The 12,275-nt window shown below is 36.5% G+C and overlaps 2 protein-coding genes across 3 annotated transcripts in view; one reads left to right on the top strand and one right to left on the bottom strand.

Annotated features, from left to right (window-relative positions):
• LOC111601461 (phosphatidylinositol 4-kinase beta) overlaps positions 1 to 7,480 on the bottom strand; it is a 22,005-nt gene extending 14,525 nt beyond the window's left edge. Inside the window, exon 1 of the mRNA XM_023318041.2 lies at positions 7,159 to 7,480. The gene's annotated coding sequence lies outside the window, so the exon portion shown is untranslated. The remainder of the gene's footprint in view (positions 1 to 7,158) is intronic.
• LOC111601465 lies at positions 2,490 to 12,208 on the top strand. Of its 2 annotated transcripts, none has more exons than XM_023318048.2 (2): positions 2,490 to 2,822; positions 12,118 to 12,208. In XM_023318048.2, the coding sequence occupies exons 1-2, from the start codon at positions 2,634 to 2,636 to the stop codon at positions 12,172 to 12,174; spliced, it is 246 nt and encodes an 81-aa protein (XP_023173816.2). In that variant the 5' UTR covers positions 2,490 to 2,633; the 3' UTR covers positions 12,175 to 12,208. The 2 variants fall into 2 exon arrangements, with proteins under 2 accessions (XP_023173816.2, XP_023173815.1); XM_023318047.2 differs by lacking the exon at positions 12,118 to 12,208 and adding an exon at positions 2,898 to 3,200 and having other exon boundaries at positions 2,502 to 2,822.
• Positions 12,209 to 12,275: the final 67 nt, after the last annotated feature.

The raw sequence follows: 12,275 nt of genomic DNA, 5'->3' as shown, positions 1-12,275 counted from the left end.
GATTTTTTACGTAACACGTAACCTCGCTATATGATATGAAGGTCAACTACTGATGCTGGCGAACTAGTAGAACTCGTAGAAATCAGGTTAAATAACTTTATAATAGTAAGAAGCATCAAAGAGCGCAAAACCGGGACGAGAACCCCTCAGATCGAATGGTTCAAGGCTTGCTTCTTTAATCTTGGAAAAGGTAAGCCCAAGATATTATGGAATATACGGCAGCTGTCGTTTTTTATATGATTAATTACCAACTGGATTCTAATTGGGCGTTTCTTAAGTGAAAGTTAAGTGAACTTTAAGCAAACCACATTTGTGTGTTAATTAGTAGATGCTTCATCTAATAACTTTTACATTTCATTTAATAAGTACCGCTACAAAGATTGTTTTTTTATGTAACTCTACCTTACATTCAGTGCATATATACTTTAATTCAAATATCAACATCAGCGAGACTTAGGCCACAAATGCAATTTGCCAAATGAAAGTTAGTTAGTTGGTCTTAAAAAAATATGGGTTAAGACCCCAGAAAAAAATAAAAACAAAATTTAATGAAAGAGAGATAAGGTCTCAGAGGTTGGTAAAGTGTTCATAAGTATTATATACATATGTGCAAGTGCTGTGTGAAAAGCGTGACTATGCATTAAACATCATTTCGATGTTTTATTGAGCATTTAAAAATAAATGCTTGCGCATTTCTATAGTTAATGAACTGCTGGAGATATTACGCAGAGCACAACTAACTAGCTACAATCTCCAATCTTAATCTGCACTCCACTTTCAGTAGGCGATTTTATGCAAATGATCTGCTATTTGATCAAGTGCTCATGATGTTTGTCGATCGCAAATATTTGGTTAATCGTATTACGACAAGAGCTTTGAAGCGATACAATTTTATTTTGTATGCTTTATCATTTATGACGTTGGATTGTATTTTGGACTAAGTGGAGGCGGTTTGCAGCTGTTGATATTATGAGTCTAGATAAAGTAAACAAATATTAACACGTTACGAGGCAAAGAGCAGTCGAGAACACGAAACTTATTTTAAAAAACATATTTAACATTTCAATAGCAATGTTTTTCTTTATCAATTTTATTAAACTATATGTAAATGGCCAAAGATTTTATTAAGTCGCTAAATTTCCTTGAAATTGTTTGTTTTAATGCAAATAAGTTTGTTATTCTTAAAGCGATTAACCCATTTCCGTTAATTTCTTATCAAATCGTGTAAATGTGCATAACAAAACGCATCAGACTTGTCTCAAATACGGAAGATAAGGTTAGCAAGAAATAAAACCATTTCAGACGAGAATAAAAGCGATTGAAAGCAAGCTCTCAATTTGCACAAATTGAACAAATTAAAATACCAATGTAGTCTATATATATATATGATATACTCTTAAGTTCTCATAAGCACATTCCACGAATGTGGCATGTATATGCATATGTTTTATATTAAATATATTCAATGAGTGTTCGCCATGGCGTCACAGCCACAATAATAATAGTACAATAATTTCCATATATAAAGCTGAATTACTGTACGCCCCAAACATAACTACATATATACATATAAAATAAGTATATACACTCGTATTCATATTTGTTTGGGTGTGTGTGTGTGTGTGTGCATTTTGTAAGCCGGATGGAAATTTCAGTATTACAAAGCCCTTGCCGCATCGGCGGGACAGCTGGCAATGCTTCATTCAACTCAGCTCAGTCGACAGCTATGCAACAGGAAACAAACTTGACAGAATTTATCATTTACTTTTTATATAGCAAGTCTCCAATGGGGGCTTTTGATATTATTGCATTATTATTATATATATATATATATATATATATATATATATATATATATATATATATATATATATATATATATATCTATATATATATATATACATAGACAGATAGTCAAGAGTGTTCGGTGTCGGCAATTGAAAATGATTTGCGTCTTAATATGGACTTTGCTCGAATAGAGCAGCTGACGAAAATGGAATTGAATAAAATAGAATAGAATTCTTATCAGCTGCTGGGAGACGAATGAGCAAATGTCACAGATTCGTTTCATCAATTTGCTAAGTATGTATATCTCTATATATATTTATTTATAACAAAAAATTATGTTGATTTGCATATATAATCTAGCTAGACAGACAGAGAGAGCAAGCTCAGTTTTCAAAGTGAGTCAATATATATATATACATATATATTTATATATATATGTAGCATATTATGCGAGGCATGCGAGCTCGAGAATAATGACGAATGCCAGCTCTCCTCTCATCCACTGCTTTGTTTGTGTAGGCAGAAGAATTCAGTGAGGAATTTTCATAATGCGACCTGAACAAAACAGAAAATATTATAATTAAATGCGAAATGTTTCGATTTACATACACTATGCATACATGTATTTAGGTTGCAGGCACAGTTACCTTATAAAAATTCATTAACGACGTTTTCTTAGCAGGCTTAGGCATTCTAACCCATATTTGTAGTTATAAATCAGTTAATACAGACTAGTTTACTCTACGCAACACAAATGTAATATATTTCTCCTCTGTTATCATCTCAGTATTAAATTATTAAGTATTGTATTGCACTTTGCAAATTTACCGTGAGCTTCGTCGACAATGGTTAATGCTCCGTTGGCCCGAGATGTTTTGGATAATCCAATTTTGGTGGCACCGCTGCCCTATATCAACTTTTTACGTTACTTTAAGCGCAAGCATCCAACATATGGAGTACGGCGCCTGCTGCAGGAGGCGCCCGCCCACTGGGATGCCATGACCAAAGGACAAAAGAATCTATTCCAGAAAAAGGTGAGCAACAACACAGCACAACACACACACGGCTATAATCTGCTATAATCGATCATCTTTACTCATCATTTCAAGCGCATCCTGGCGAGAGTAGCACGCTCCCCACAAATTCGACTCTGTCGCGTCCTGCATCGCAATGAATGCAAATCAATTGCAAACTACATGCGCAGGACGTTTAGACGCAAGCAAAATAATCGAGCTAAATAATTGACTTAGCTGATTTAGCTATTCCATGTGTTAATATGTTCGCTTCGTCACAAAGTACATGTGTAACAGATCAAAATTTACTGTGAGACAATATCAGAGGTCTAATAACGAAGTCGGATTAATTGTAAAACGACAACACCATTTTAATATGTGAATATTAATAAACAAAACGTATTACTAGGGACGACATAAACATATGCGAACTTCACTTCCTCGTTACAAGCATCGATAATCCTTTTCCTGTTTTGCTGCTCACCTGGGCTGCAGTTATTACAAACAAGAAACGCATAATTTGTTTCGCCTGAATGACAACTGACTAAGCGGAACAGAATATCATAATGTAGGCTTGGATCCCTCAGCCAAAGGCGATATGCAAACACCTGACGATGACTTTCACTTTCGCTTGCTTTATGCGTTTCTTCTTCCAGTTGTTGTGGCATGTGCGAGAGAAAGACCAAGAAAGGGAGGTCCCTTTATATCGTTGGTTGTCACACTAATGGGAGTCTGTTTTCAAGAGACTTGTTCTAATATATCTTGCAAAGTTTGATATATATTTACAAGGGGTTTTTGTTTGGTTTGACCTGAGAAACTATCGCAAAAACATTCTAAACAAGAAATAGAAAATAGTTATTCCTTGTTTAGAATATTTTTTATGGCTTGCTCAACTTATATTAAACCAGTTCTAGTTCAAACCCTCAGAGATCACAACAAATTTGCATCGGTTCTTGGAGGTTGGAAACAGTTTTATATTAAATCAGCTTAGATATATACACATTTTGATTGTGATTGAGAGCAGACTGGCTTTTAATAAGCCTTATATACTTATTCTTATTCTTCTTATCAAAAGGATGAAACGCATATATTTTATAGTTTATTCCGGCCAGATTAATGTAGACCTCAGATGGACTGAATAAGCCTTTGCACAAACAACTTTTTTACATTTTCAATATACTTGTTGGAGTCACATTTTTGAAGTCAAATGATGTGAAATTTTTGTTCAGTTCTGTTCTGGTCAAAACAATGGCTGTCGCTTGTTTGGTTATTGCCCGCACATGTGCGGCACAGAAATTCTCTACATAGGAATTTGATCCCCAACCTCGTCGCTCATTTTATCGCCTCATAAACAATCTTTTCTCTGCCTGACTGACTACTTTGAGTACAATGGAAAAACAACAGCAATAAATGGATGAAATGCATTGGGTGCGTAATCAAGTAAAAATGCGGGAAGGGACAGCACACAGACTCCCATTGCAGCAGAAGTACAAATGAAGCGAACCATTCGGTTGCTTGCAACATGGCGCAGTCTTTAACAATATGCATCATTAGGAATAGGAAAGTGAGAAAGTAAAAAGTGTACACTTTAAAAAATAGTTTATGGTTTTAAATTTACAATTTAATTAGTTTGTATTCTAAATTAAATTTTAACTTCTCACACACAATGCTCTGTCAGCTCTTCTCTTCATTCAATTTTATTTCAAACTGCTCTTTAGCTTGACTTAAATGCAACTGTTATATAATTATATAATGTGAAATCACTGTGCAACGTTCGACGAGCCATTTCCTCAAATCTTTACCTATTTAATTAGATTATGGCAATAATGACTTTATGACTGTCCTGTGTTGTATTTGTGTTTGTGTTTGTGGCTCAGCAACTGCCATTCAGCTAAAAAAGTATACAGTTTCTTTCATTCATGACGTCCATTTCAGCCAAACATCTTATGTCAACAACACAATTGGCCAAACTATGTGGCAAGCTTGGCATATGGTAAAGAGTGTATTTATTAGTCGGCACCCAATGGGGCTCTCCTCTCTATTGTTTTCTTCGAAATCAGACATTTGAGTGGCCAATGAATAAAATGGAATTCGTATTTAAACAGGTGGAGACTCTGAGAGCGACAGGTTTCCAGCACTCCAATGTCGGAAATCATTAGTTGAAATACCAAACTGGTTCGCTTTGGCTTTGGCTCTGGCTCTGGCTTTGTAACGTCTTTCGCCGTGGACAACAAACAAAATTTGCTCGCTTCGCATGTTTAACTCTCTGTCTGTGGCAGTTAAGCAACAATTTGTTTGAAGTGTTGGTCAATTTTGACTAAAGGGGAGACTAAGACGGTTTCAGTGATTATGTCACTCACCTATTTCGTATTGCTCATCTTTACTTTTTACTGTTTTCAGAGAAACAAATCTGTTTTCGTTTAAGCTCCGCTACGTTATGCAATGGCAAAAAATATCCGTAAAAAAGAGAAATACTAATAGAACGAAACGAATTAGAAGCAAATCAAGTAATCATGAATGCTCAACCAGAAGATACCTCGCAAAAATATATATATATATATTTTTGCTCAAAACGAAATGAATTTACAGCTAAAACCAAACCAACGCGTCAAAGAGCAATCTCAACAAATACCAAATGAAAACACAGAGAAACGAAGCTTCGACGACAACGCTTCGGAAAGCCGAGCTTTGGCTTATGACGCAGTCGCTTTGTATGAACAAACGAACCAGCGAACGAACGAGCGTGTGCTGTGAGACAACGGTAAAGTTTTGTATACAACATATGCACTTAATTTTGTTTTGCACCTCGTCGGTATTTTCGTACTCACAGTTTGTTATGCTGTAGCTGTTGTTGTTGCTTTGATTTTGCTGTTGCTGTTGTGCTTGAAAGAGTTCAACGACATAACCGCTCTCTGTGACTGCTGTAAGGTCGCCGCTGAATTTTACATTACATATTAACTTACGTTCGGCAAACAAAACAAAAAAAAAACAAAGTTTCACTTTCGTAAAGCTCTTAAAACCCAATACAGCTAGAGGGCGAATACAGAGAGACAGAGCGAGAGAGAGAAAGAGAGTGAGCGAAAAGCTTAGATAAATGAACGGGAATAACAGCTCGATAAATACGATCACAATAAGGGTGCGAGCAGAATGATTGCAACTGGCTTGAGGTCGGGCGTACTCTCTACACATACAGCAGCCAATAAATACATATGCACACACTCACATACATGTATATATATGTGAATGTCTCGATAAGCGGTCAATAGCCAGCAATTAAACCAGGAAACAAGAAATTCGCCTTCTAGACAACATAAACAACAATTGCTTAAATGTCACATATCAGTGAGTGCGTGTATGCCTAGCGGCACGTGGCAACATCATTGAGCAAGTACAGTGAAACTGTTCAAACGAACAACTCGCTCAGCTAGCTTTTCTTTTGATTTCCATTCCACCCCACCCCCCTTGCTTTTTTCCGAACAATGTGCCTTTGTTGTCTACAAGAGCTCGATGTAAGCAGATGCAGAAAACAGAAAAAATTATTAGAAATTTCTTTAAGCAACTGACTTGTAAAAGACATTTTAAATATTTTTTATATGAATATGTAAAATCACTTATTACTTTCTTACTGTACTCTTTACGAAGCTTAATTAATCGAATTTTCATTTTACAATCTGGGTAAACAATTTTTTACGTCAATTACTAAAAATCATACATTCACAATACACAAATGATACATTCTCGATCAACATCAACATCAAGAGTCGAGTCGACTTATCCAATTCGGACTGTGTATGACGACACAACGACCTCACAGACTATAAAAGCAAAAGATTTCAAATTTAAGATATGCAGAAGCTATCGCCGAACAAGACAGATAAAGTTTATTTGAATTTACTGATAACTAAATCAATTTTAGAACAGCAATAATTATATAGTTTTTTATGATCGGGGATTTTGTTTTAAATTTCGGGTTTGTAGCATGCACTAATTAATGATCATGTGCAGTAATATACAAATCATATTTGAGGCTTGCAAATTTTTTAATGTTCAGATGACGTCAGCAATAACGGAGCAGATTGGAAAGAAAAATTAGTTTAAGTGTTATTTTTTAAACGGGTACAGGGTATCTTATAGTCGGGCACGCATGCTTATTATTCACCAACATATTTAACGACCGATTGGCAGGCATGAGAGACAAACGCGACAGCACAAAAAACTTGTGCGAAAGAAGAGCCGAAACAAGCGCTTGCAGGTGCATGTGCGTGTGTTTGTGAATGTGTGTATGTATATATGTATGTATGCATGTATGTATGTCTGTATGTCTATATACGTATTAATACAGTTGTGTTGTGATTACCTTTATATTTGCAACAGTTGCAAGCAACGAGTATTAATTCCTGGTTGTGCAGGGTAATCCAAAGTTTGTGCAATATTTAAACAGTTGTTTATGATTTTCCTCTTTTGCAGTTTGCAGTTTCAGGCGCTATTAACTGTAAATTTTTCATCAAATAGCGTTTGTTGTAACTTTTACACTTTCACTTGATGTTGGGCATTGTTATTAGAAATCACAAACAAACGAGGCGAAAATATTTCAATTTTTATGTTTCGCTCTCTTACACACGCATTCACAACACACACCCACAATTGCACAATTGCAGGGACAGTGTGCAATACGAAACGAAAACAAGCTGCAACTGAAATATATGCGGTCACACTAAATATTTGCTTATTTAAAGTGCCAAATGCGTAGAAATACGGCTCACTGTTAAGTTGCTTACTGGTGTTTCTTTTGTTGTTGCAAAACAAACACACAAGCTCAAACAGCGACAACAAGAGCACAACGTACATATGTATATATGTATGTATACAGCCCACTAAGCACACACACATACAAGCACAAATTGCGGCTTGCAAAAATCTCGTTTTGCCTTTCGTTGTGTGTATCAGCGAGCTCAATTCTACTTAAACCGACATTTGACAACAGCGGGCACCACTTGTTTCAATACATGAAATGCTACACTCTTTATTAATCAAAGCTTTATTTTGATTGCATTCAAATATTTGTTTAATTGGTCTCGCGCATTCTTTTCCTTTTGTTTACCATGCATGTTAATATATATCTACTTACATACAGGCACTTACACATTCACATAAAATCAAACAAGACGCGCACGTACACTCATTCCTTTCTGTATATGTATTTGCAACTATACTGCATACGTCAACGAATTTTTATATTTGTCATAGCGCATATTTTTGTTAATTTGCGCGATAAAAGCTTTTGTTTTTATATTGCTTTGGTTTTCCACTGCACGAACAAATTACGTGAACCAGCTAGACACCGACGCACACACCCAATTCGTTCAATTATTTTGTTGCTACTGAACGATAGAGATGATACTTTACGCATCTTCCGATATTTCATATTAGCGATGTCACACTATCGCATGTGTTATCGATAAATACACGATGACGCCCGTTTGCAAGATTTTGAATTACTTTCGTGGATTATTATTCATTTTTGGAAACTTTTAAGTCTATGCGAAATTGATTTGACATTATATATAATTTCAATATTATTTACAATAAAAAGGCTTTTAAAATTCTACTAAGTTAAACAAATAAGTAGTGGAATAGTTCTTAACGGTCCGTTCAGGGTTCAACCAACCCTTGGTATGTATATGTATATCTATGTGTATTTATACATATATGATTGTATTTATATTGTTTTCGGCTATCAGAGAAAGCGCTGACTGTCGACTGTCCCATTGACGAGATTTGCGAGACATTTATCTTTGCAATGCCCTTCATTGATTAAAATAGCATGCACAAGGAATAGCAACAGTGAAAGAAACCACCCAAAGCATTGAACCGCAATGAGTCATCCAATGCGGAAAGCCAAACTGATTTCCGACTCTTTAAGGGGACGTTCTCGTGTTATAATTGCTTAAGGATGTTCTATTTATAATGATTTCACCAGAAAATGAATATTGCAACTATTTAAGTACATACAAATACACATACACACACATTTCATTTGTTAGTTTGCATCTCAACAATTTCTTTGAATTGAATAATGCGTTTTTAAGTGACGCTTAGAGAAGCATTCTTCAGTAAATTGTGCAATTGTCAAAGTGGCCGTCAACTATGCGGGATTAAGACAGCCCAAATTAGACATGAACTCCAAGTGTGTCACAAAGCGTTGCAGTCGCACACAATTTATCCATATACAGATACATAAGTTACAAACATAGAAATATAAAAAATAAGATAAGATGCTCTGCCGCCGATTATGCCCGTCAAGTGGTCCAGCTGCCAATGATGAGTGGCCATGGCGACAGTTCAACAATCTGTCTGTGCAAAGGGGCCAATTAGCTGTTCCGCACTTCATGTTACATTCCACTATTTGGCATATGCATGTATATGTAGTTATACATATGGTTAAACATATGTGTACATACATAAATATATGGATACAGTGGCTCAGTTCTCAAACTAAAAGATTTACATAAAGTACAAATTGGTATGCTGAAAACATCAAATTATTGTACAGTTTTTTAAGATTCTTAGCTAACGTAACTAAAGCTGAAATATTCTTACTGTCTTGTTCCGATTTTACATATTGTGTTTGACCAACCCAGGCAGGACAACTTGACAAATTCCAAGTTTTGTCATGTCTGTGAAAAGAATTGTGTAAGAAATTTCTGAACATATATTATTTATAAATATATACATTTTCATTTATACATGAATAGATATGCTGAACTAATATACTTATAGCAAATATAAATATAGAAAATTACTAAACAATAAGTCTGATAATAGATTAACTCAGTAATAACTATAAACTAAATTTTAAGTAATTAAAAATTCACTTACAACAAAAACAAATATCTATTATTCATTTAGCGCTATATTTTATAGCAAAGGAACTTGTATGAACTTGTGAACAATAGATTCATGCCTATCGCTATACGCTCACCTATAGCCTGAAGAGTTCTCAGCGGCTGCTGATTGTAAACATGTGGACAAATGTACCGTTGCACACCAAATAGCCAATGAAAGTAAGAGAGGGAGAGTTGCTCTGGCAGCGAGCAGCCACTTGAGAAATTAATAATATTGCGATTACATCTGTTGTGTTTCATTGAAGACTACAGCAGCAGAAGTCAGAGACATGAAAATGCAACGTCGAACAAACAATTTCATTGTTTTCACAGTCTTGCATTTTTTACAAGGGGGAAAAATCATAAATTTGTTGACTAATTTATTAATGTAGGCCAGGCGCCAGATTCTTTTGGCTAAGGAAAGACAGAGGGAGGGAGGAGGAGGATAGAGGCGATTGCTTCTGTTTATAGAGAGACATGCACATTCCATAGACTGATTGTATCTGTTCTGTAGTAGTGTTGCTCCAGGGTATATTGAGATGCCAATTGTGGGACCATTTAGCTGCGACAAATGTTGAGTAAAAGTAAAGCAAAGGGGAAGCAACTTTGATGTAAAGGCGCGCACATAAACCAAGAACTACTTCCCGTTGCCCCACAAACAAAAGAGAAAAAAAAAACAGAAGAAATAATTGTGAACAGCGCGATAAAAGGCTAACGGCAAAGCACTTGCACAGCAGGAATTTCATGCCTTTTGGATGGGGAACATCCCCCAATGCGTGTATTTTTAGTCGCTAAAGTTCCCCAACTTAAGAAGATGCTCCAAATCGAAGAGGGGCGACATTTGGCTGCCTGCAACGCCCAAATTGAACTTCTTTGTGTTCCACTTTAAGTTCTCAAAATATGTTTATGGCATGCAAGACGCATTTAAAAGTCGATCTATATATATATATATATCTTTTTTTTATATATGTGTGCACATTAAAAAGAGAGACAGTATTTATTCCGTCCATAGATTTCGTCCAGGTATTTAGGTGTATCCAAACACTGACGACCCCTCAGGGTGCGCCCTGTTGTTTCCCCAGTCTATGACTTGTTATTGGAGCAATATCTTTAATTGTGTATTAATCTATTTCGTTCTGAAGACATTGCGAAATGGCTGCATTGAGGGAATAAACATAAAACACTACATTATAGCGCGAGACTGAATATATTGTACTATAAAATATATATACTTCGATGTTTCACAAAAGTTTCTAAAAGACAAACACATGTGAGCCAATACCGGAGCGCCTTGTTTGCTTTGGACGTTCGATTATTCATGGCACTCCTATTAAAGAGAATGAAGTCTTCTTAGTGGGAGTGAGGAGTGTGGAGTGTGGAGTGCAGAGTGCAGAGTGAAGTGTTTCGAGTCCAACAGCATGAAATATGAGTGACACAAACTGTGTCAGAGGGTTGCTGCATATTGATGTTTGTCAAGCACTCACACACACAGACACAGCCACAGACACAAACACAGACAACAGCTAGCAGCATGTGACCCTGGCTTGCATTGAATATCTCCGACAAACACCCCCATCTAGAGCAATCAGTACAGTCATGCATGAGCCGGGCCTAAGGGTGGGCAGCGCAACAGTGGGCTCATTCAAATTGTGGCTTGTGCTCTGCGTGACTTTGACACCATCTGCTGCTGGTAATGCGGGCTGAAGTCTTCGAGTCAATGATCTATTAGATGAAGATGAGTGATCTGACAGCGGGTTGATTTTCCTTAATATATTAAAAAAAAGAACGACTTCTAAACCAAAAGTAATTACTAATGTTTTGCAGGGATGCGCACACGCATAAGTTTGCATTTGCCCTAGTCCTCGCACTGAATGTGCGTGTCATTTGGTCAGAGTTTGGGTTTGGAGTTCGACTCTAGGTGTGGCCGAAGTAACGCACCCTAACAATCGGCTTTCCTGGAATGGTTAAATTGTGTTGTATTCCTACACACACACACGTAGGCACGCAGGCTCACGTACAGCAACAAGCAAACGTTCGTCACACGCGCACTGGGCCATTGTCTAAATGCTCATTTAGGTCATGTTTCGGACAGGGATACAACGGGCTTGTCGCTCGCTTGTTTAACCTGGGGTCAGAGCTTTTCAGTTAATTGTGGGTGTTAGCCAGATTGCCAAAAGACATTCAAAAAAATATATATAATTCTTTGCTGGTAAATTGAAGAAGCGAAAGGAAGCGCTTGTTGTATTCCTTTCCTCATTTATTTTGTTTTCACTCTGCTTTCACAGTTTATAAATTACTTAAGGAGTTCTGGGTTGACGCACGTCTGCCAGGTTTTCAACTTATCAACCCTCAGCTTACTTACGACAGACACTGTGTAAATTGTTGTGCTATGAAAATCACTTATGTATCTCACGCTTTCTATTCTTTTCTAGTTACGTTCCCTGAAATATGGAAAACGTTTCCCAACACCCGCTAATTGTTTGACTTGACAGACAAAGGCTCCGTCACAGGCACTTCAAGTAAAACGCAAACGGATGGGCATCTGTGTTTAAATTAGTTATAGACCAGGCGTACATCTGGAGGCCAGCTC

Source organism: Drosophila hydei, unplaced genomic scaffold (genome assembly GCF_003285905.1).
Source record: "Drosophila hydei strain 15085-1641.00,03,60 unplaced genomic scaffold, DhydRS2 tig00000063-arrow-pilon, whole genome shotgun sequence".
In the NCBI taxonomy this organism is placed as follows: domain Eukaryota; kingdom Metazoa; phylum Arthropoda; class Insecta; order Diptera; family Drosophilidae; genus Drosophila; species Drosophila hydei.
The sequence above is the reverse complement of the archived record's forward strand: the minus strand, read 5'-3'. Positions and strand labels throughout refer to the sequence as shown.

Coding starts and splice junctions, on each gene's coding strand:
- LOC111601465 (XM_023318047.2), top strand. CDS start 2,634: ATGGTTAATGCTCCGTTGGCCCGAGATGTTTTGGATAATCCAATTTTG. Junction 2,823..2,897: donor AGAATCTATTCCAGAAAAAG/GTGAGCAACAAC, acceptor CATCATTTCAAG/CGCATCCTGGCGAGAGTAGC.